This window comes from Mesoplodon mirus (genome assembly GCF_964341445.2).
Source record: "Mesoplodon mirus genome assembly, chromosome: 2".
Classification (NCBI taxonomy): domain Eukaryota; kingdom Metazoa; phylum Chordata; class Mammalia; order Artiodactyla; family Ziphiidae; genus Mesoplodon; species Mesoplodon mirus.
The window spans coordinates 173,060,645-173,083,995 of record NC_138977.1 but is presented as its reverse complement, the minus strand read 5'-3'; the positions used below and the strand labels follow the sequence as shown (position 1 = coordinate 173,083,995).

Below are 23,351 nucleotides of genomic sequence, written 5' to 3'. Positions count from 1 at the left end.
AAGCCTTTATGACTGAGCAAATGACAGTCCTTTTGCTGAAGCAATACCGAATCTAAGTGAGTATAATTCAGTTACCACCCTGGCAGTTTTTCCCAAGCTACTTCTATATGTGGGTTTCATTCTTCATTCAGAAACAGGATAGTAACGGCACTGAGCTTGGTAGATTGTGTTGTTTTCCTTTGTTTCCTTACTTTTGGTTTATTGGTTGTAAATTCTCAGTCACCATCAAGTTCGACAGCTTTGCTCATTACAACATGAATAATTATAGAAAATTAAAAGAAGCTGGAAGGAGCTTGGTGATCATTCTGGCCTAATCTTTTCTGTCTTAAAATTGATGAAATGCAAGTCTACCTAGAAAAGTGAAGTGACTTGTCACAGATGGAATCATTTATTACTTGTGAGGTCTCAATTAAAACCTTGGGCTCTAGATATCGACACTATTGTTCTTTGCACTACTGCCTTTTAAGTTGCAAATAGTCACTACATAAATCTATTTTTTTTTTTTTTTTTTTGCGGTACGCGGGCCTCTCACTGTTGTGGCCTCTCCCGTTGTGGAGCACAGGCTCCGGACACGCAGGCCCAGCGGCCATGGCTCACGGGCCCAGCCACTCCGCGGCATGTGGGATCTTCCTGGACCCGGGCACGAACCCGCATCCCCTGCATCGGCAGGCGGACTCTCAACCACTGCGCCACCAGAGAAGCCCCCAGAAAGTATATTTTAAAAATAAGAGTTATTCTAGATATTTCAAAAGATACTGCAAGATTATGAAGAATGAAAGAGAAGTAGAAACCTCATCACTAAGATAGTGATCGTTATGATGTATTTCTTCCAAGTCTTTTTTTTTTGTCTCTGCATTCTTTTCAATCAATGATATCAGTTTTGTTTTCTGCTTTTTAACTGATTGTAAACAATTTCCTTTTTATTAAGTTTCCTTTAAAAGCATCATTTTTTAATGGATGTATAACATTTTGTTGTTTGGTGTACCATCATTTAACTACTCCTCTTACACAAACTGAACTCTTTGGTCGTTTCCAGTTTTTGTCTGTTATAAATCATGTCTGAATAAGGTCATTGAATATATTTTTTGTCAGATTTGGTAACTTGTTAGCTTAGGATCAGTGCCTATTTAGGAAAGCAAGGCTGGTGGCTCTTGGGTGTGGACTGCTAGGCAGCTGGAGAAATATTGTTCCAGGGACCTTGTGGCCATGTCCAAGTCCAAGTTTGCTTTTGCCCGTGCCTACCACCTTACTTGAAAAAACCTTTTGTAATTGTGATTAGAGAAGATGCTGTTTTAATTGGCTTTTTTTGAATTTGAATTTTTATTTTGTTTTAAGATTACATATGCTTAGTTAAAATGAACAAAATCTTGTAGTTCATGCTATTGGTCTTTTTAATGTGAAAATTGCTCAAAGGTGTGTAAGAATGGAATATTAAGCTTTATATTGGCACCTAAATTCTGTCTTTGCTGATTGAGTATGTAGAGTTCACATTCCAACTTGCATTTCTGAATGTGATTATGATGTTTATTTCTTTTTTGCTAAGTGTAAATTCCTTGAGGATACGAATCATTTTTCATTTGCATTTAAAAAAAATCTTATTGGAGCATAGTTGATTTATAATGTTGTGTTAGCTTCAGGTGTACAACAAAGTGAATCAGTTATACATATACATATATCCACTCTTTTTTAGATTCTTTGCCCATATATGCCGTTATAGAGTATTGGGTAGAGTTCCCTGTGCTATACAGTAGGTCCTTATTAGTTATCTATTTTATATATAATAGTGTGTATATGTCAATCCCAATCTCCCAATTTATCCCTCCCCCCTTCCCCCCAGCCCGGCATGTTTTTGGTCACCATCCTTGCTTTAGTAACAGCTTGGAGAGAGAAAATACTACATAGTAATGTACTTTGATTGACAGATACATCTTGATTTCAGAAACATTAAAATGAGGGAAGATGTGTGTCTTAGAACCAAGGAAATAGAACCTTAAACTTAATACTCACTGAGTATGTTAGGCATTTTCTGCTTTCCTTCTAGAGTTATATGAGGTAGATACTGTTCTTCCCATTTATGAATGAGGAATTCTGTTACAGAGAAATGTAGTGACTTGCCCAAGACTAGTGTAATTTGAAAGTGATAGAGCCGGCCTTCAAGCACAAGTATGCTTGACTTTAGAAGCCCCTAATCATCTCACGAAAATGCTGTGAAATGTTAACCTGCATTAGTGGGATTAAAAAAAAAATTCCACTTAAAGCCAAAGAAAATCAGTCAAATGGCTGATTTTGCTTGTTTTCATACACATAGTGGATTTTTTTTTAAAAGAAAGATGAGAGTAGACAAAATGAAAATGAATACCTGAAATCTTATGACCCAGGGGTGTTCTCTGTTAACATTTGTTTATACAGTGTTGCACCGTCCCAGGTGGGGGGCAGCACTCAGCCTGTACGCAGTGTGAGGGTGCCCGTGAAGTTGCAACACTGTGTGGGATGGAGAATTTTCTGCTAAAATGCCAGTAAGAGTGGCTCTTGACCAACGTTGGTGTATATTGAAGAGTGTGGGGTTTGGAGTGGAGCGTGCCGGGGTTCACATGTGCCTCTGCCTCCGCTAGTGTGATCTTGGGCCATTAATTTAACTTTTCTATGCCTTGGTTTTTTCATTTATTTTATCTGAGTGTCATTCCCCCAAATAAGGTAGCTTTTGCATTTTCTCCTGTATGGAAATTCTGTACATACGAACGAGTTCTGTTCCTAGAGTGCATTGGTAAGTCCAGTTTGTCCTTAAGTCCAACAGAGTTAGCCTAGGTACCCAACTAACACAATTGGCTATACAGTACTATACTGTAATAGGTTTATAATACTTTTCACACAAATAATACATAAAAACAAACAAACACAAAAAGTAAAGAAAACATTTTTAATCTTACAGCACAGTACCTTGAAAAGTACAGTAGTACAGTACAACAGCTGGCATACAGGGCTGGCATCGAGTGAACAGGCAAGAAGAGTTACTGACTGGAGGAAGGAGAGGAGGTGGGAGATGGTAGAGCTGAAGGATCGTCAGCAATAGGAGACGGAGGGCAAGCTGCAATTTCACTCATGCCTGACGTTGACGGCACAGGTTCTGGTTCCTTGCTGGATTCAATTCTATCTACCCTCTTGAAAAAACGATCCAGTGATGTCTGGATAGTAGCTTTTTTTTTCTCTTCATAGATGACATGATAGCACTGGATGGCATTCTGAACGGCTGCTGCAACCTTCATGTACCGTTCTCTGTTCGGGTCCTGTGCCTCCAAAACTAGCAGTGTCTCCTGAAGTAAAGAAAATCTCCATGCCATTTCCTGTGTCGTAACTTTCTTCAGTTACTTCTTCCTCTTGTCTCTCTTAGTCCTTTCTCTGGGCCTCCAATTCCATCAGGTCTTCATTAAAAGTGCAACCACTTGTGCAACACATGTGCGCATCTTTGAAGGTTCACAACTTGAAGGTTCGTACGTAGGAGACTTACTGTGTTGGCATCCAAGCTGCAAAAGGAGCATAGTTACAAAGCCTTGAGAGGAAGCAAGGTCATGTACACATTGTCTGCTCTTAGGCAAGTCCTGCCAACTAGGACTTCTTTTAAATCTTTGTTTCCAGTTCATTTTTTTTAAGAACATCATCCTATTACATGAGATGTAGTATTGTAATACAGCTACCTGTGTCTGTGAGTGTGTGCAAAAAGCATATTTTCACACAGTACAGATTTGTATATGGTTAAGTTACAAGTAATATTCAGCATTATTGAAATGGTATCTAGAAGATACTGTATTTCTTTTAAAGTCAGTATTTTGTAGAGCACTTGTTCTGCATTTTTCTGTTGTTTCCAGTTTTTAAGTATTCAACTTATGTAAGTTGATTAATTATGTAAATGTACGTGGCATTCTTTAGTTTTACACTGAACTTAAGAGCTATTTTGTGTTGACTTCTCTCCCTTTTTATTTCAAAGTTTTTGGTTCAGTGTGACAGGAACAATTTAAGATGTGACAAAATGTGCAAGTTAGCTATTTTGGGTCGTTTCTCAGAGAAAGAAGCTCCTTTTTTTTTGTCAGGCATCTCAAAAATTCTTTGGGTAATAAATGACTTCTTAGAATTCCTCATATTTAGATTTAAACATAACAAGCTAAATTACTTTGATATTGATGGTGTACATATATTAGGCAACTTATCTTTTTTTTTTTTTTTTTTTCCCCAAAGCAGCAGATATCAGCCTCACAAAAGCCTTTTAGCTTTAGGCCAGGCTTTTCACTTTAATTTGAGTCAGTCTTACAATCACTTACTGTTGATCCCAAGGGAAACCTGGCAAGAGTTTTTGGAAGGTTCAGACTCGGCATTCATTAATTTATGTATATTCACCTAATTGTCAGTAAAGTTACAGTTTTATTTTACACTCTTAATCTTTAGTTCTTATGGGATTTATCTTGTATAGAATATGAGGAAAGAATCTAACTATTTCCCTCAAAGTGCTAGTGTATGTTGTCTTATCACCCAGTGTCTCTCCAGCACTGGGCACAGGAGGGTCTCAATAAAATTATAGAATGAATAAATTAATGAAGGCAACTTACCTTTTTTTTTTTTTTTTGTCATTTTTAGGATTCTGAGTAACAATAAAATATCCGAGCTGAAGAATGGCTCATTTTCTGGGTTAAATCTCCTTGAAAGATTGTGAGTATTCTTTTATTATCATCTCTTATTGGTATTTTATTCACTGCATTTTCATTGTAAGTCTGTTACTAAACTCTCAACTTTTCAAAATTGAGTTTTCCCAATATTTTATTATAAGACATTTCAGAATTGCATTTTAAAAAACAATTCATTAAAACACAGAAGTGCAAACTTTCTGTAAAGGGCCAGATATTAAATAATTTAGGCTTTGTGGGCCATATGGTCTCTGTCACGGTGACCCAGTTATGCCAGTATCTTGAGAATGCATACACGAATCGATGTGCATGTGACTTTTTTTACAAAATAGGCCATGCATCATAGTTTGATGACCAGTGGCTTTTAAAGCCTCAATGCTATTTTGAAATTCTGTCATAATGTGTGTGCCTTATAAGATAGTCCAGTAGAATCAAAAAAAAAAAAACCCACATATCCAGGAGAAGTACTTTTGGATCAACTTTGACTATTTTATTCAGTCATCTTTGAATGTGCTAATTCTCTTTTGCTTCATGATGAGGTGTAGTTTTGCTTCTGATAAGATGTGTGACAAGTAGCACTTAGTTTTTGCCTTGGTGAGTTTTTAATGGATTAAAAATGGATATTTAATTGCTTGTGTGCTGAATGCTATTCTAGGATCAAGTTTCAAATTCGCATATTACTCATACACTTAGGATAATGTTTCGGTTACATCAGGGAGCCAGTCACAGTGAGCACCTCCATTTCTGTTGGATAACAGACTTTCCTCATTTTCTTAGTTCTCTTTGCTTCACTTTTTCTCCTTCTGTGTGCCTTTCCTTGACTATTTTACTTAGTGTCTTCTGCCACAATTGATTCCCACAGGACTTTATTGCTTTGATCACAGATGTGTTATTTAAGCATGTGACAGCCAGAGTTCTTCATCCTTTTACGCAGGTCTGTTCTTTTCATTAAGATCAAACATCTTTAAATTAGGCTTTATATATATATATATATATATGTGTGTGTGTGTGTGTGTGTATGCATCTACATATACATATATAGCAATGCATTCATGTATGCATATGTATACATATACACGTGTGTGTACACACACACCTGTAAAATGATCTCGGCACAGCAGTGCTTAATTCTCAGATTTTTTTTTTTTTCTGTTTTCATTCAGGCCTTCATGTTCTGTTCCACATAGTCCATGTGCTTCAGAGGATGCTGGCTGCACCTCATTTCTAGGCCTTATCTTAATAGGATAGTCCACACACATTCCATGGTCACTGGTTCAGGAATGGGCATTTGACCCAATTTAACTGAGTTGAGATTTGCTTGGGGCTTTGGGGAGAGGAATTTCCTCACTTTCATCAGAAAAGATGCTTGTACTTCCGGTACGGAACCCACCATGCTGCGGGCTTGGGCCGGAGCCGACACACTGAGGAGCGTGGGGTAGGCCCATCAGGGTGAGCGTAGGGGAGCTGGCGGGACCTCGCCGAAGTATGACTCCCTCTGGACTGTTAGAGTTGAATGAGGCAGCCTGTTCCTGTTTGGTTTTCTGTTCCTTGCAAGAAGAGTCATTGTGCCTGACAGATACCCTTAGCATGTAGCACATTGTCAGGCTTTGAGTAGGGGCTCAGAATGATGGCAGGGTCAGTGCGGTTTGCCCTTTCCAAGGAAGGATGACAGGCACTCCTAGATGTTAAGTGGTGTCTGTTGTGTTTAGAAACACAGGTTACTTTTGGCACCAGGATTGCTGTGGTGGTTCATGTACATCAGAAGTGTGGATAGCATAGCTAAAGTTCTGTGCTGTGGTGTGAATTACCATCCTTTTTACATTTATTTTTAAATTTCCTTTGTCTTTGGCCTTATTTTTAGCCATTTGTTGAAAATAAATCCCTGTACATGTTAGAAACATTAAGTTGCCAGCAACATATTAGATGATATTAAAATGTTGCTGTTGTTTTCAGCCAGGGGGCTGTTTATACCAGAATCCCAGAACACCATCTCTCTTATATAGGGCCAGAGAGAAACACACACACACATGTGTACAGGTATGCATGTATATATGTACATATATGTATATAATCTGCATATGTATATACATGTGTATATATATATACACACACACACACACTGGGGGACTTTGAAAGACTGTTATATTGATGGGGGCTTCAGCCTGAAATCCCAGTGATGACTCTGGGACTGGGCTTCCTCTGTTGGGGATCATCTTTACCTAAGCATGCCCTGTGCTTGGCACTTTCTATGTACACTTCCAAGCCTAGGCCTGAACCTTGGCCTTATTACTGCCGTGGAGGCGGGTCGCGCATGCCTGAGGGGATGGGTGCTTCTCACACTGTCTTTGCAGGAGAGCCGCCCACTTGAGCCAGAAGGAGACAGAGATGGTAGAGCTAGGCTCTGACTGCAGTCTTGGAAGACTTTGTCCCGAGAAGGAAGGAGAGGGGCAAGCGTCCCAGAGGAAGCACCCCACCCACAGGGCCTTCCTCTGTGGGCACGAGCCGGGTGGTGCTCCTTCCTCCTCCACGTTCCTCCTGGGACCAGAGGCTGCAAAGGGCCCCGTGGCCTCTCGTGGAAATGCCCCTGGCCTTTGTTTCACTTGATTTCCAGAGCACAAGGTAGACCAAGGAGAGCCCTTAGCCAGTTGCTTGACCCTTTTGTGGGAGTTCATTATCCAAGGCTGGTTGCCGACTTCTAGACCTTCCCTAGCACTGCCCCATTATTCCACCTGGGCTTGGAAGTCGGGTGTTGGTGCAGGGCCCTCGGAGAGGAAGGTGTGGGAGAGGACTGGGGGCTTTCCTTCCCCTAGGGCACAGCACCGTCTTTCTACCATGAAAACCATAGTTTCTACCATGTTGCTGCTTTCTGATTTGGTTTGCTAATTTTAAAGACTATAAGTTTAGTATTTTCCATACCAACTACTTGAACAATATCTTCATATTTTCTGCTGTTTCCATAATGCTTCTCATTTTCCCTCTGCCTGGTTACCTAGCTTTCTAACCTGCTCTGTGTCTTTGCACTGCTGTCCTCATCCTGCGACTAAACCCAAAGAATATCTCTTGTACCCTTCTGTGATTTTCATCCCTGTAAAATGCTTCTCATGGACTCCAGTTTGCTTCTGGCTCTTACACAATCAGTAGTGTATCTAGGTGGCTTCTCTTCCAGGACTGCAGAGACTTTAGGACTTTTGTCTGAAATAGAGCCCAAAACTATCTCTGTGAGTGTAATCGTTGTGCTGGTTTGCTAGGGCTGCCGTAACGAGTACCCCAGACTGGGTGGCTTAAATAACAAACATTTGTTTCCTCACAGTTCTGGAGGCTGGAAGTTCAAGATCAAGGCCCTGGCAGAGTTGGTATTTTCTAAGGGCCATGAGAGAAGGATCTGTTCCAGGCTTCTCTCCTTGGCTTATAGTTTGCCATCTGTTTTCCTCTGGTGTCTTCACGAAGTCTTCCCTATGTGTGTGTCTGTGTCCTAATCTCCCCTTCTTGTAAGGATACCAGTCATATTGGATTAAGGCCCGCCTGTGTGACCTCATTTTCACTCAGTTACCTCTTTAAAGACCCTGTCTCCAAATACGGTCACATTTTGAGATACTGGAGGTTATGACTTCAATATAAGACAGTTGGGGGGACACAGTTCAGCCTCTGACAGTGCTGTAGCATTTTGATAGATTAACCGATGTGTATTTTCCCTGCCTGTTTCCTAATTACTCTACCTCAGGAGAAGGGATGACAGAACAGAAAAAAGGACTCAGTTTTTGACCAGTGAGTTCCTGAAGTCCTACCCTAAATGTAAAAAAAGAGGCTTGAAACAGGTTTAAAAGAAAAAAAAAAAAGAAAAAGAAAATTCCTCTTTACCTCAATACACCTTCCCTGGGCTAATTGGAGAGTTAGAGGGAGTATAGAAAGAGCTTTCATGTTGGTGGGTCCCCAGGAAAGGGCTCTGTCTTTGCTCGCCTCTCTATCCCTACCTGGGATGAGGGGAGAGAGGGAAAAAGATCACATGAAACCAATATAAGGTTCTGGATCCAAGGGCAAGGGGCATCTGAGGCTTCTTTCCTGGGGAAGCAAAATTCCAATTTCGCAGGATCCAGCATGATGTAGAGCAGGAGAACTGGTTATGTGGCCATTGAGGCATATGGGCTAGGAACCTCTGTTAGAGTTTCCCAGGGGAGCAGCAGAATACCCACTGGGGTTTGTTAGCAGAGAGAGAGAGAGAGAGAGAGACAGAGAGAGAGAGAGAGAGAGAGAGAGAGAGTGAGTGAGAGAGAGTTCTTTCTACAGCAACCTGCTGGTTTGCCAGGAAGTGCTTTAGAAGTGTCCTGAGCTGCTTTTGGGGAACCCAACTTAAGACATAGCTAGCCAGATAAATGACTTCATGTTTGTATAATGACATCATTTTCAAAATTTTCGAAATCACCTGAAAACACTGTAGCAGACTTTATTCTTTCAACACTCGCCCTTCAGTGTCTCTCCCTAAGTCTTCCAAATGCAAAACCTGAGAGCTTTCTTTGCTCCATTGCTGGAATGAAAGCTGCCCCACTCGCCCACCCCTGCCTCAGCAACCCTCAAACAGTGACTGAAAGCAGATGGTGGGTAACCACCCCAAGAGGAACGACCCTGAGTGTGTTCTAGACTGCCTTCCACAGGTGCCCAGGGGGCTGAGTATCAGTTGAGCACAGCAGAGATCGCCTGAACAATGCCCCCTTTATTGGTTCTCTTCTCTTTCTGGGCTCACTTCCCCACTTCCCTGTTAGTGTGTTCTGAGGTCCCCTCCTGAATAAAGCCACTTGCACTGACACCCTGCCTGGGAGAATTCTGCCTGAGAGACATAGCCAGCCAAATGTTTGCAGCCTGCTTTGACTAGTTAGAGACCCCTGAAAATGAGAACAAACAGATCAGACAACTTAAAAATATAGCAGAAAGGGATGTGGTGTAAAAAGCAAGTGATAGGTAAAGAAATTATTCAGACTAGGGCCAAAACTTTAAAGCTCTGGCCTTAAAATTACTGTAGCCAGGCCATGCAGAATAAGGGATAGGCTTAGTAGTGTGGGTTAGGGCACTTAGGGTAGAATAACAGGGCTGGCCGGGTTGAGCTAGCTAGCAGATAAGCCCCAGAGATTGAGTAAACCTGCAAGGCAAGCTGTCCTGGCAGTTCTTTTGGGATGAAGAATGGACTTCTTAAGAGGATTAATTTTCTCTCTTTTTTCTTTTTTTTGGATGTATTAAGTGTTCCACAAAGTAAAACAGGTGCAGGTGGACACACTCCTACAGACTCCATCTAGAATGGATCCTTTTTCTTTAGGCTTACCACTTTGTTCTTTTAAGTGTTTGGTTTTCATTTGGGAGCTTGCTTGTTTTCCATCATTCGTATTGGGTTGGCCAAAAAGTTCCTTCGGTTTTAAAGTAAAACTAAAAGACACATTTTTCGTTTTCACCAAGAACTTTATTGAACAGTGTATTCACTGTTTTGTTCCACTACTTTCTGCCATTTTTCAGGCAACTTCATAATTCATCTTCCCAAAACTTTTTATCTTTTTGAGCAAAGAACTGTTCAAGGTCCCTTTCAACGTCTTCCAGGGAATTGGAATTTTTTCCATTAAGAGAGTTTTGTAAAGACCAAAATAAATGGAAATCCAAAGATGCAATGTCTGGTGAATATGGCGGATGAATCAGAACTTCCCAGCCAAGCTGTAACAGTTTTTGCCTGGTCATCAAAGAAACATGCGGTCTTGCATTATCCTCATGGAAGATTATGCGTTTTCTGTTGACTAATTCCGGACGCTTTTCGTCGAGTGCTACTCTCAGTTGGCCTAATTGGGAGCAGTACTTGTTGGAATTAATTGTTTGGTTTTCTGGAAGGAGCTCATCAGAAGAGGACTCCCTTCTAATCCCACCATATACACAACGTCACCTTCTTTGGATGAAGACCGGCCTTTGGTGTGGTTGGTGGTGGTTCATTTCGTTTGCCCCATGATCTCTTCCATTCCACATTATTGTACAGTATCCACTTTTCATTGCCCGTCACCATTTATTTTAAAAATGGAACGTTTTCATTACATTTAAGTAGAGAATCGCATGCGGAAATACGCTCAAGGTCTTTTTCGCTTAACTTACGTGGAACCCAAACATCAAATCGATTAACATAACCAGGCTGGAGCAAATGATTTTCAACACTTGATTTGGATATTTTGAGTATGTCAGCTATCTCCTGCATGGTATAACATTGATTGTTCTCAGTTAATGTCTCAATTTGATCGCTGTCAACTTCAACTGGTCTACCTGACCATGGAGCATCGTCCAGAGAGAAATCTCCAGCAGGAAACTTTGCAAACCACTTTTGACATGTTTGATCAGTCACAGCACCATCTCCATACACTGCACAAATCTTTTTTGTGTTTCAGTTGCGTTTTTACCTTTCTTGAAATACTAAAACAGTATGCCGAAAATGTTGCTTTTTTCTTCCCTCTTCAATATTAAAATGGCTACACAAAAATTCACCAATTTTGATAAGTTTTTTTTTTTTTTTTTTTTTTTTGCGGTACGCGGGCCTCTCACTGTTGTGGCCTCTCCCGTTGAGGAGCACAGGCTCCGGACGCGCAGGCTCAGCGGCCATGGCTCACGAGCCCAGCCGCTCCGTGGCATATGGGATCTTCCTGGACTGGGGCACGAACCCATGTCCCCTGCATCGGCAGGCGGACTCTCAACCACTGCGCCACCAGGGAAGCCCGATGAGTTTTTTTTTTAAACTCATGCTGATATGACAGCTGTCACAATACAATCTAACAAATCGTTTCGAATGAAGTTAAAGACAACTAAGCGCTACTAGAGCCATCTTACGGAAAAAACTGAACGAACCTTTTGGCCAACCCAGTATTTGTTTTTGTCCCTTTTAAGAAAGTAGCAGAGTGTTTGTGCTTCTTTTTTTTCTTTTTAAGTGGGAATATTTGGATTGAGTTTTTCTTTAATTTAGGGTTTGAGGTTTTTATTTTTAGGACATAATACCTAAATCTTTATGACACCGTAGAAACTAGGATATGGTCTGCCTTTTTTAAGGATTAATTTGCATTTTTTTAAAAGTGCGTTCAGTGGATAACATGTAGATTTATTATATCATGTTAATTAAAACCATTTAAAAGGTAACTGGCCTAATATCAATACTTGGTGCAAATATTGCCTCAGCCATTATTGTCTTTCCTGAGTAGCTAATTTAAAATTGTTCAACAGATATTTATTAATCGCCCACACTGTCCTAGGCTTGGGATTCATTAGTGAACACAGCAAAGGTCCTGTCTTCATGGAGTTTCTGCTGCAGTGGGGAGAAACAGAATAGTAAACATAGCAAGCAGCTTTATAGCATAAGTAGAGTTGCCCGCCCCCCCGCCCAGGGTTCTACCTTCCATGGGTATGGAGGACCGACTGTACTATGCCGTTTTATACAAAGGGCTTGAGCATCTGTATTTTGGTATTTGTGGGGGTTCTGGAACTGAGGGATGACCGTACTATGGGTAAAGAAAACATGGAGTGGAGTTTGGGTGTGTCAGCACTGTGTGCGTATGCAAGTTTTGCATGGTGATAGTGCAGAGGCTTAGCGCAAATGATTGAGCCTTGAGTTACCTGGGGATAGAATGTTACAGGCAGAGGGATAGTAGGTGCAAAGGCTGTGCTGTGAAGCATGCTGCTTTTGTTTGAAGAACAGCAAGGAGAGCCGAGTGAGGCCAGAGAGGTATGAGGGGTGAGGGGTAGATTGTAGAGGTCCCTGTAGGTCATTGTTAAGGACCTTGGCTTTTACCCTGAGCCACGGTGAGCAGAAGATGCTCTGACTGCTAGAATGAGGGGTGAGGATAAGGGGGAAGTAGGGAGCTGTGTTAAATCTAAGATAACTTAAAGCCCATAATCTCTGTTTAGAGACCAGTGCCCTAGCCTGGACTGGTGGTTATCCAACTTGATGTGTATCAGAATCACTTGGGGGGCTCGATAAAGCACAGATTAGGGTTTCTGATACGGTATTGAACTTGGGCTATGCTGATTTTTGAGGTGGCTGTGAGATGTCTGGATGTGGATGTTGAGTTAGATAGCTGTGTATGCGATAGGGAACTCACAGGAGTGGTAAGTTTGGGCTAGAGATACAAATTTGAGTCCAGAGACAAGGTAGTGATGAGATTGCCTCAGAGAAAGTATAGTGTGTGAGGAGTGAGAGGTGGGTGTGGGTCAAGCCTCAGTTGTTGCTGATCAGATAAATAAGGTGAGGATCCTTTATTTAAAACAAAGAGCCTTTGAGACTTACTGTGTCTTAGGTATTGTTCAAGGGAACCAAATGTGGTTTACAGTCTCTAACCTTGTCCATCAATTCATCCATCCACCCATTTATCCTTCCTCTCTTCCACCTCCCTCTTCATTTTTTATTGTCATTCTTGGGTTGTATTATATATTTGCCAGTATTTAGTGACACACCTCCCCTATATACTCTTAATTCCTGACTCTAGAATTGCTTAGTGGCCAATGTGTTTGACTTTCCAACCTTCATTCCACACCAAATGATGGCTCTAGGTCACCACAGCGTCTCTTTCTCTAGGGATTGGTAGAGGCATTGCCAATAAGAGATGAAGAGTAGTTAGCTGTGAGGCTTTGAGGAAGATTTCTTGGCTCCTAAGAAGATACAAGGAGAGTGTCCATTCTTTTTCATGACTCTGTGCTTGGAGGTGATTTCTGGACCAGGATGTCACACCCTGATTAAGGGTCAGCCTGGAGGCAAACTTGACATTCTGAGAAGGGTGGATCTGAGAGATGGATGGAACCACCCATTTAAGCTGCTCTACTTGTTGATTTCTTGTAATGCCTGAGAATTATTTTTTTTATTGTTAAAGCCTTTTGAAGTAAAGGTTTCTGATACTTGCAGCTAAAAAGCATCTTATCTGATACACCTTGCATTCTTTCCTAAAGGACTTAGCTCTTTTAACAACAGTTAAGATATTCCTTTAATTTTGTTTAAGCAATTCTTGTACGCCTTTTCATTTATATTTTAATGATGCAACATATTCAGATTTAGCCATAGATCCTAATGTTAGACTCATGTTCACTAGGGAAGCTGTGGGTTGGTGAAGGGAAGTGGGAGATGTTAAAGAATCTGACTATAAATATCTTTTGGCAATACCTGATTAATATGGCTGTTATTAAATATTATATGTCAAGGATTCTTTATTATTGAAGAAAAAGTTTACCTTTAAATCATATTATAGTCCTCGGTTATTCATGAGAGGTATTTTGTAGAAACACATGCAGTACATCACTGACCACAAATTTATGTACTGCTTTATCTAAATCACTTCCTGTTGTAGATACTGTTTAAAATCTGAAAAGGGAAACATATGTTTTTAAAAAATGGAACTGACATTATATATTTCTTTTTGCAGCACTTTTTTGCTTGTAATATAGGTCAAAAACATATTGATTGAATTTTCTCCTAAAATCATCTTATCTCTTTGAGGTATAGGATTGGGGTTGGTTGGGGAGGGGAAATGGGAACTAATAAGTTGGGCCTGATGATTAGTTGTAATTTCTGGGACTTAAAAATTATTTTTGTTCCCAACTTTTTAATTAAAATTTTCAACATACAGAAAAATTGAAAGAATAATCTCCCATAGTAATCTCCCATATCACCAGTTTACTTACCCAGTAATTAGTAACAACATGCCATTATTTTTTCCCTTTATATTGGAATATGCCTACATATGCACGTTTTCTGAATTATTTGAAGGTCAATTGCATCATGACCCTCTACCTTTATTGAGAAATGTAAGTGGTTATGAATGAGATGCAGCAGTCTCTACATTGTCTGACTATGAATATCCTAATAATTCTGTGGCTAACTCTAATTTACTAAAAAGATTTTTATCATTAAGGTCAGGTAATGTAATTCTGTTTCTCAGCCATGGTTTACTTTTTTCATCCACTTATCATCTGTCTAAGCTCATTCTGGCTGCTGCAATAAGATACCATAAGCTGGGTGGCTTATCAACAACAAAAATTTATTTCTTACAGTTCTGGAGGCTGGGAAGTCCAAGATCAAGGCACCAGCAGATGCGGTGTCTGGTGAGGCCCACTTCCTGGTTGGCTGTCTTTTTGCTGCAGCCTCACTCACCTGGCGGAAGGGGGTGCGGGAGTTCTCTGGGTCTCTTTTACAAAGGCGTTAACCTCTTTCATGAAGTTTCTGCTCTCATGACCTGTTCACCTCCCAAAGGCCTCATCTTTGTGGAACATAAACTTTGAGTTTGGGTCAATGAAATACCAATTTAGTAATAGTAATCAGAGCACAGATTTTATACTATGTTTAATAGTCATTTCCTTTATTTAAAGAATTTGAAGGTACCCGAGGGTTCAGTTTTATTTAGAAGGATCTGGCTCTGATTTGGAGGATCAGGAGTGGGATTGCAATTCTACGTCCAGCTAGGGAAGAATGATGTGTTAGAATGGGAGTGAGACACAGAAAAGGCAGGACAGGGTTTGCTGGTGAGCATGACGTTTACGTGCACAGGATTCACTGGTTGTGGTTGTGCTTCCAGAGGAGAATTCTCGAGAATTTCTGGTCAGCCTCTATCACCCTGTATGAAACAGCATGGATAGTGCTGGAAGCCACGGTTGATGGCACATCGAGAGTGCTGGGTTTACAGCAGTGACTTCCCAGCACTGTGAGGGGCAGAGGGCCAGTTTCCTCAGGATGCTTTTGTGAAATTGCCAGGAAACCTATCCAGAAACCAACCCTAACTCTGTAGCTTGTCTGTATTAGTTAGATGTAGTTAGAATGAGCCATTAGAAAAAAATAGCAAGTTATGAAGCAGGCCGTACAATGGTTAGTTTTCATTAGCTGGTGTCAGTAAAATTGAATGTGCCTCCCTCATTATTGGGAGGAAACATGTGGATCTGTGCTTACTGCAGTGAGCCTTCCTCAGTGTCCTTTTCTTAAGCACAAGGAGACAAGTTGGATGCTTGAGAAAGCAAACTGAGGATTTTCTATTGAGAATTTAGGCTGCTTCTCACAGGCTAGAATGGCCATGATGGGGCAATAATTATAAAAGATCCTGAGACACATCACCTCAGTGTTGTGATAACAGGTGGCACCAGTGGTCCAGGATCTACTTTCAGAAAGGCCTTTTAATTCTCAATTTAAGTGAGGGACTAAAGAACCTGGGGAGGTACCTGCCACCCTGGGTTTGCATTGTGCTTTGCTCTGCATTTCTTTTTTTTTTTTTAACATCTTTATTGGGGTATAATTGCTTTACAATGATGTGTTAGTTTCTGCTTTATAACAAAGTGAATCAGCTATACATATACATATGTCCCCATATCTCTTCCCTCTTGCGTCTCCCTCCCACCCTCCATATCGCACCCCTCTAGGTGGTGACAAAGCACCAAGCTGATCTCCCTGTGCTATGTGGCTGCTTCCCACTAGCTATCTGTTTTACTTTTGGTAGTGTATATATGTCCATGCCACTCTCTCACTTCGTCCCAGCTTACCCTTCCCCCTCCCTGTGTCCTCAAGTCCATTCTCTACGTCTGCGTCTTTATTCCTGTCCTGCCCATAGGTTCTTCAGAACCATTTTTTTTTTTTTTAGATTCCATATATATGTGTTAGCATACGGTATTTGTTTTTCTCTTTCTGACTTACTTCACTCTGTGACAAAAACAGTGGTTAGATGCCATGAAGTAGGTGGCAATGCCTTAACCGTATGCATGTTGTCAGGCCCAGAGGCCTCTTCCATCCTTGTCAAGGGGAGTGCTAACCATCTCTCCTTTCACACAACACTGCTCTGCATTTCTGTATTGTTTCACCAACTCCATGTGTATCCCTAAGCTGAATAATTATGAAGACAATGATGGATAATTACGAGGATTGGCGTCAGAAGCTCACACACGGAGGAGGCAGTGTTGCCATTGTTCCGGAAAGACCCGCAGAAGAAGAGAAATTGGAAAGAGTTTCTGTTCACAGTCTGACCTGAGGCATTCTGAGAGATGACCAGAGGCCACTCAAGCCTCCATTGGGCAAGGTTATGAGTGAGTCCTGATGAATGGGCCTACCTTGGGTGTCTAGCAGAGTTGAACTGTGGGCCAGCCACTGGCAGGCATGTGGGAAATGGGTTACTATTCTGCTTCTCAGCACTCCTGTGGGTGATGGTCATCTCTCTACAGAGGTTAGCTGGACACTTGTATGGGGCAACTGGGGAGTCTCAGCAGAGCCCAGGCACCCAGAGGACAGTAGCGCCTTAGCAGGTGGTCCACATCCACCCTGGAGGAGGGATCTGGCTGTGACGCTCACTGGTGCCCCCAGTGGTAGTGTGCTGGCATGGAAGAGCTGAGCACTGGAGAAGAATGGGGATACAGAAGACACCCCACCCCATCCGAGGCTCTGCTGTCCATGGTTTCATTTACCTATGGTTAACCACAGTCAGAGAATATTAAACAGAAAATTCCAGAAATAAACAATGCCTACGTTTTAAATTACACATTCTTCCGAGTAGCCTGATGAAATCTTGCGCCATCTCACCCAGGATGTGAATCAACCCTTTGTCCAGCATATCCTGCCCATGAGTCACTTAGTAGCTGTCCCGGGTATCAGATCCACTGTTGAGGTTTCACAGTGCTTGTGTTCAAGTCCCCCTTGGTTTACTTAATAGCGTCCCTAAAGCATGAGAATACTGATGCTGGCAGTTTGGATGTGCTAAAAAGAAGCTGTAAGGTGCTTCTTTTAAGTAAAAAGGTAAAAGTTCTTGACTTTAATAAGGAGAGGAAAAAAATTGTATGCTGAGGTTGATTAGGTTCATTGTAAGAATGAATCTTCTTTCCATGAAATTGTGAAAAAGGAAGAAAATTTGTACTAGGTTTGTTGTCATACCTCACTTGGCAAAAGTTATGGCCACAGTGTGTGTTAAGCCCTTAGTTAAGATGGAAAAGGCAATACATTTATATAATAAGATACTTTGAGAGAGAGACCAATTTTATATAACTTTTATTACAATATATTGTGATAATGGTTCTATTTAATTGTTGATCTCTTACTGTGCCTAATTTATAAATTAAACTTTACCATAGGTATGTATAGGGAAAAAAACATAGTATATGTAGGGTTTGGTATTATTTTCAGTTTGAGGCATCCACTGGGGGTCTTGGAATATATCACCATGGATAAGCAGGGAACTGCTGTCAGTTGTGACTGCTATCAGATGCCATTGTATAGGGAGCTGGTGGATCATTGCTTTGAGCTGTATTTTGTGAATTAACATGTTGTTTTGTAGAAAACCTAGCCATAGAAGCCTCGGGAGGAAAAAATATGAACAACCAAATGACATGAATTTTAGAGTGTATATTTTTGAAAATGGTTTAAAAATTTTAATTATGCTTGTGACAAATATAGTCTGATTTATTTTGGTAACTAAAGTGTAGCACACTAAGGAAGAGATTGTAGAAATAATGTGTAAGATTGTAGTTTAGTCATAACTTTGAATTGGAATAATATTAGGACACATATCTTTTTGACGTATACCTTTATTCTTATATTGACCAAAGCAAATGGCTTCAGAACCAGATTTCTTGATTTTGAATTCTGGCTCTACTTCTGGGATGATTTTGGCTTAACCTTTTTGGCTTCAGTTTCCTCCCATTATTATTATTGTTGTTTTCTGTATAGCAGATAGGTGCAGTGTGCCTAAATATTTCTTACAGTGTCAAGATGTAAATAACTTTTATTTTATTTTTAACAGGGACCTCCGAAACAATCTTATTAGTAGTATAGATCCAGGTGCCTTTTGGGGACTGTCATCGCTGAAACGATTGTAAGTGTTTGAATTGCTGACTTATGAGTTTGAACCATTATAAGTAGCTGTTAACCTACTTTAAACTTTAACATGATAAAAAGTGTCTTTTTAGTAATTTTTAGAAGTTCATCTAGCCATGTCCTAGATAGAGAAACAGAGTGTTTAATGTAAGTAGCTTAGAAGGCAGTTTATTTATACAGTAATTTGATTTGTTTGGTGATAGATGGTTGCATCCCTCTTATGGTAATAAAATCATGATGGTTGGCTTTGCCAGCTGCCATAATCTGTAGATGATTTTCAAGTTATGAATACATTTAAACGATCTATTGTAAATGCCCTAAAAATTGAGGCCCCTTTCTATTAATGATTTAAAATCTTGCCATTTTTTCCATATATTTTCTCTATGTATTATCATTTCAAAACCTAAAGACCAGTTATTATTTCTGAAGCTAAACACCCCTGCTCCCCTTACTGTGCTCATGTCACGGTTGCTGTGTGAACATGCTCATATTTGAGAGGTCACCCTGTGCTCAAGCCATGTGGACTGTCCCACCACCCTTTATTCCTTCTAAATGCATTTATTAAGTGTGGGCTGCTTACTTATGCTCTGACTTCTCTGGAAGAGCTCACAGACTCTTGGGGGCAAATAGATAATGCAAATACATCCTAAGTAATAATGATAGTAACCTGCCAGGGAGAGGAGGGGGACCACCTTAGAGGGGAATGACCTGCCATGAGAGCGGCCAGCTGTTAGATTTGACCTTGCCCCTGAGGGGTGAATACATATTGAAGAATAACAGAACAAGCATCCTAAGCAGAGTGGACATGGGTGTGAAAGAACATGTCCTTTGGCCAGAGCTTCAAGTAGAAAGGGGGAAAAAACGTTGGGAGGTAAGCTGGTCAGGGGGGAACTAGGCTTTTGATGCTCTCCTGCCATGTTGAAGAATTTCGAATCTATTTGTTAGACTGTAGGGACTGGCAGAATGTTTTCATTGTGGAGTTGATGTGATGAGATTTGTGGCATCAGAGTTGCAGTGGATCAAGCTGGGTTTAGAGTTCAGTAAAAGTAATGAATTTTATCAACCAGGTATAGCAATGTAATCGAAGTGGGAAGACAGAGATCAACATCAATTCAGTTCCAAAAAGTTCATTGATTCTATCCTGTGTGCCCAGTAGTGAGCCAGGCTCTAGAGATACAAAGGTAGCTCAGGAACTGCTTGGAAGGTTTGCAGTTCAGTGGAATCGTTATATACCAACCAAGAACCTGAATATGGAATTGGAATATACTTCCGGAGAGATGGAGCAGTAGCTGGAGTTCATCTGCTAAGAGTCTTTGAAGCTGTTAGGACTCAGCCATACTGACACAGGCAGTGGCACGGAACACGGCCATCAATAGGCTACGTGCATCTCCAGAAACAGTCATTAGGGAGTGGAGGGGCAGCAGCTAACTGAGCTTGATGTATAACAGTGAGTCATTTTCTTGTTTCTTACTGGGGCAAACTGACATCATGTTTGGATGGAATGTGAGTCCTCATGTGGGGAACAGGAGTGTAGGTGCTAGACCTACCCTATCAAACTCGGGGACTGAGGCTAAACCACCTTTGTTTCCACAGCCCCTTCTAGTGATTTTGATGCTGAAGTTAGAGAACTTCTAGAATATTTTTCCTTCCAACTTGTTTTTCCAAAAGAAGGGAGGGGTGTGCCATCAGATGGCCAGACAAGTCCACTCATTCTCTCCTTCTGTGATCCACACCACTGTGTTCTGTTTTCTGGTAATAGGGAGATTAATACTGATAATATCTCCATGTCAGGGTAGAGATCGAATGTAACTTGACTGTTACTAAAAAGCAGGTTCATCAGCATCTTTCAAGGATACTATAGAATATCTTCATTCTCCATCCAGTTCTTTATCCTACAGTACATAATTTTTCAAGTACTGCTATCCAAAATAAATATAATTCTTGTTCAGTAGCACTTAATTACTATTATTGTCCCAGATGTTGCCTTAGCATTTTTTCATTGCCTTACACATTAAGTAGTCTCTTGTGTTCTTGCCTAGGAAGGTAATTGTCATTTATAATGTTCTTCCCACTAGAAAATTCATTCTTAATTCCAAACAGCTAACTTGTAATTGAACTTATGGTATACAGCTTGTAAGCTGAGAGAGTCCTATACATAAACTCAATGAGATATAAAGATATTCTGCTAGTTGCTTCTAGATTACAGGCAGTTTTTCTTATGAGGCCTTAAATCATTCATTCATTTCAATGGTGCATCTCACTCGGCAGCCACATGTAAAGTATTTTTGTAAGTGTCCCATGCCTTTGCCTTTATTTTATAGATAATTTGGATCAGGAAGATTAAGTGGCTTTCTGAAGAATAAACTACCAGAAGTGGGTAAAAGCTAGACCCATTCAGTTTCTCCTTTGCTTTATCAACAAATTCAAGCTGATTCTCAATTTGAATGAAAACCCACTACTAATACCTAAATTCCATTTTAAATAGGTATAGCTGTAATGAAATTGTTTCCCAAAGAATCAGTGGTAGTTACACCATTTAAAGCTCAGAATTGAGACAAGATAATGAATAGAGCACAGAAATGCTTGTTTAAGCAACAGTTCACAAGATGATGCCTAATTTTCTTAAACAGTAAAACCCAGAAATAGATGAAAATCAGCTGGAATTTTAAAAGCGTCCCACACGATTAAAAATACTTAGCGTTAATATTCTGAGGAGCTGGAGCACAGCGAATGCAGATAAAGACTTGCATTGCTTAAGATTTTTTTTTTAATCAAAAGTTTCCATAAGAAAGGGAAGGCAGTGCTATGAAATTTTTGGAAACCAGGATTACCTAAACTAGCTTTTGAAATATCTAGAGGAAAAAGTTAATGAGTAGGTACCGGATTCAAATACAAAGTCTTTGTAATTTCTATCAGACTAATACATTTTTTTCCCATTACCAGGTATACAATTTAGAATCAGTTTTAATTTAGAAATGGGTGGTACAAGTCTCTAAAGAGCAACTCAGAGTGAAATTCAAAGAATATATGCTTTTCTGTTACAGAGAATAATATGGGCATTGAAGAAAATATGATAAAAATATTTTTAAAATTTGGTTTAGAAAGTTTGTTTTAGTTCTTTAATTGAAATTCAAAATGATCAATAGTTCCAAATCTAACAACTGAGAAAACTTAAGATGAATTGTTTTAGGGCTTTCATACTAAATCCACTGATGGAAAATGTTGCAAGCCATGCTGTCTTATTTGAAGAAATTGTCAGTTATCTCCCAATTAAAATGTAATCTGATTGAAATGTAAAATTGTATTCACTGTTCTTGGTGTGAAGAAAAATAGTGTAGAAAGATAGAACAAAATACTAAAATTATCACACAGATAAAAGGAAAAAAGTTTCATGGCTTGAGGAGAAGAAAAAAATGGATAGAAAGTAACATTTGATAGGAACTATAAGAAGTTAGGAGTGACTGGAAAAAATGGGCCGTTATCTAGATATAGTTATAAAGTAATTTGACTTGGAGCATAAATGACAGATCTGTAAAGTAAAAGCTAACTCAGTTTTTTTTCATTACAGTCAAAACTTCTGAGTATTTAAGGAATGAAATTAGAAAGTATTAAGTTTCAGAGGTTCTTGAGGAAATAAAAGTTTCGGCATTTTGGTAATTTGCCCTTTTACCCATTGTCCGTTAGATGTTGCCTGAGATCAGGCTCTGTTCCCTAACTTAACCTAGCATGATTAGCTGTGTAGATCATCAGAGACAGTAAGATAGTCTCATTTTTACTACTTCGGTTTTATCTTCAGTCATTTTACAGGAGTAAATGCTTGAAATATCAAGGGCACTGTAATAAACAGCGTTTAGCCTGTACGTGCCAGAAGTAAGTGAAAGCAAGGATTATTTCTTCTCTCAGTGCTACACTTGAGATAGGTGAATATTTCAGAGATGCTTAAAAGATAGGACTTGTGTGATACCTGGGTGCCATTCTTGAATATTGAATGTATGAAACCTTCATTAACCAAGAGAACTAATTGAAGACACTTTTTCCCTTTCTCTCTAGGGATCTGACAAACAATCGAATAGGGTGTCTGAATGCAGACATATTCCGAGGACTCACCAATCTGGTTAGGCTGTAAGTACCTCTTTCTTTCGTATTATAATACAAGGAAGCATTTGAACCAGCACCCAAATTTTTATGACCACCTATATATTTAATATTAAAATAACAACTGTAGAGGTTACAGAAGTGGTAGGATATAAGGAGCTGGAAATTTAATCATGGAGATATAATGTTATCAGAACATAACAATGCATTATATCGTCTGTCACACACACACACACACACACACACACACACACACACACACACACACACACACACACACACACACACACACACACACACACACACACACACACACACACACACACACACACACACACACACACGATGTAGTACATACCCCAGGGAACATGTCCACATTGAGAGACGTGATCAAACCTTTGCCACTTTGGGAAAATTTCTTGGAAGAGATGAAACTTGAGCGGATGGTCCAGATGGTTAGAAAGGAAAAGAAGTCAAGCAAATGATAAAAGGAGGTAGAAATAAGAGCGAGGGCAGTTTGTCAAGGTGAAGGCCATTGGACTTACGAGTAAAATGACCATCTGAATCACACCTCTGACCTTGTGATTATAGGTGAGTTGTTTAGCTTTTCTCTTTTTCAAATGAAAAAGTAGATTAATAGGGCTTCCCTGGTGGTGCAGTGGTTGAGACTCCGCCTGCTGATGCAGGGGACACGGGTTCATGCCCCGGTCCGGGAAGATCCCACATGCCGCGAAGCGGCTGGGCCCGTGAGCCAT

At 40.2% G+C, this 23,351-nt stretch overlaps 1 protein-coding gene across 4 annotated transcripts in view; it reads left to right on the top strand.

Moving 5' to 3' along the window:
• Positions 1–23,351, top strand: part of ADGRA3 (adhesion G protein-coupled receptor A3) — a 120,168-nt gene that overhangs the window by 27,585 nt on the left and 69,232 nt on the right. For 3 of the 4 annotated variants that reach the window (XM_082611089.1, XM_082611087.1, XM_082611086.1), the window contains exons 2-4: positions 4,627–4,698; positions 18,428–18,499; positions 22,552–22,623. In XM_082611089.1, coding sequence (XP_082467215.1) covers positions 4,627–4,698; positions 18,428–18,499; positions 22,552–22,623 — 216 coding nt within the window. The remainder of the gene's footprint in view (positions 1–4,626; positions 4,699–18,427; positions 18,500–22,551; positions 22,624–23,351) is intronic. The other variant, XM_082611088.1, reaches the window with a different exon arrangement.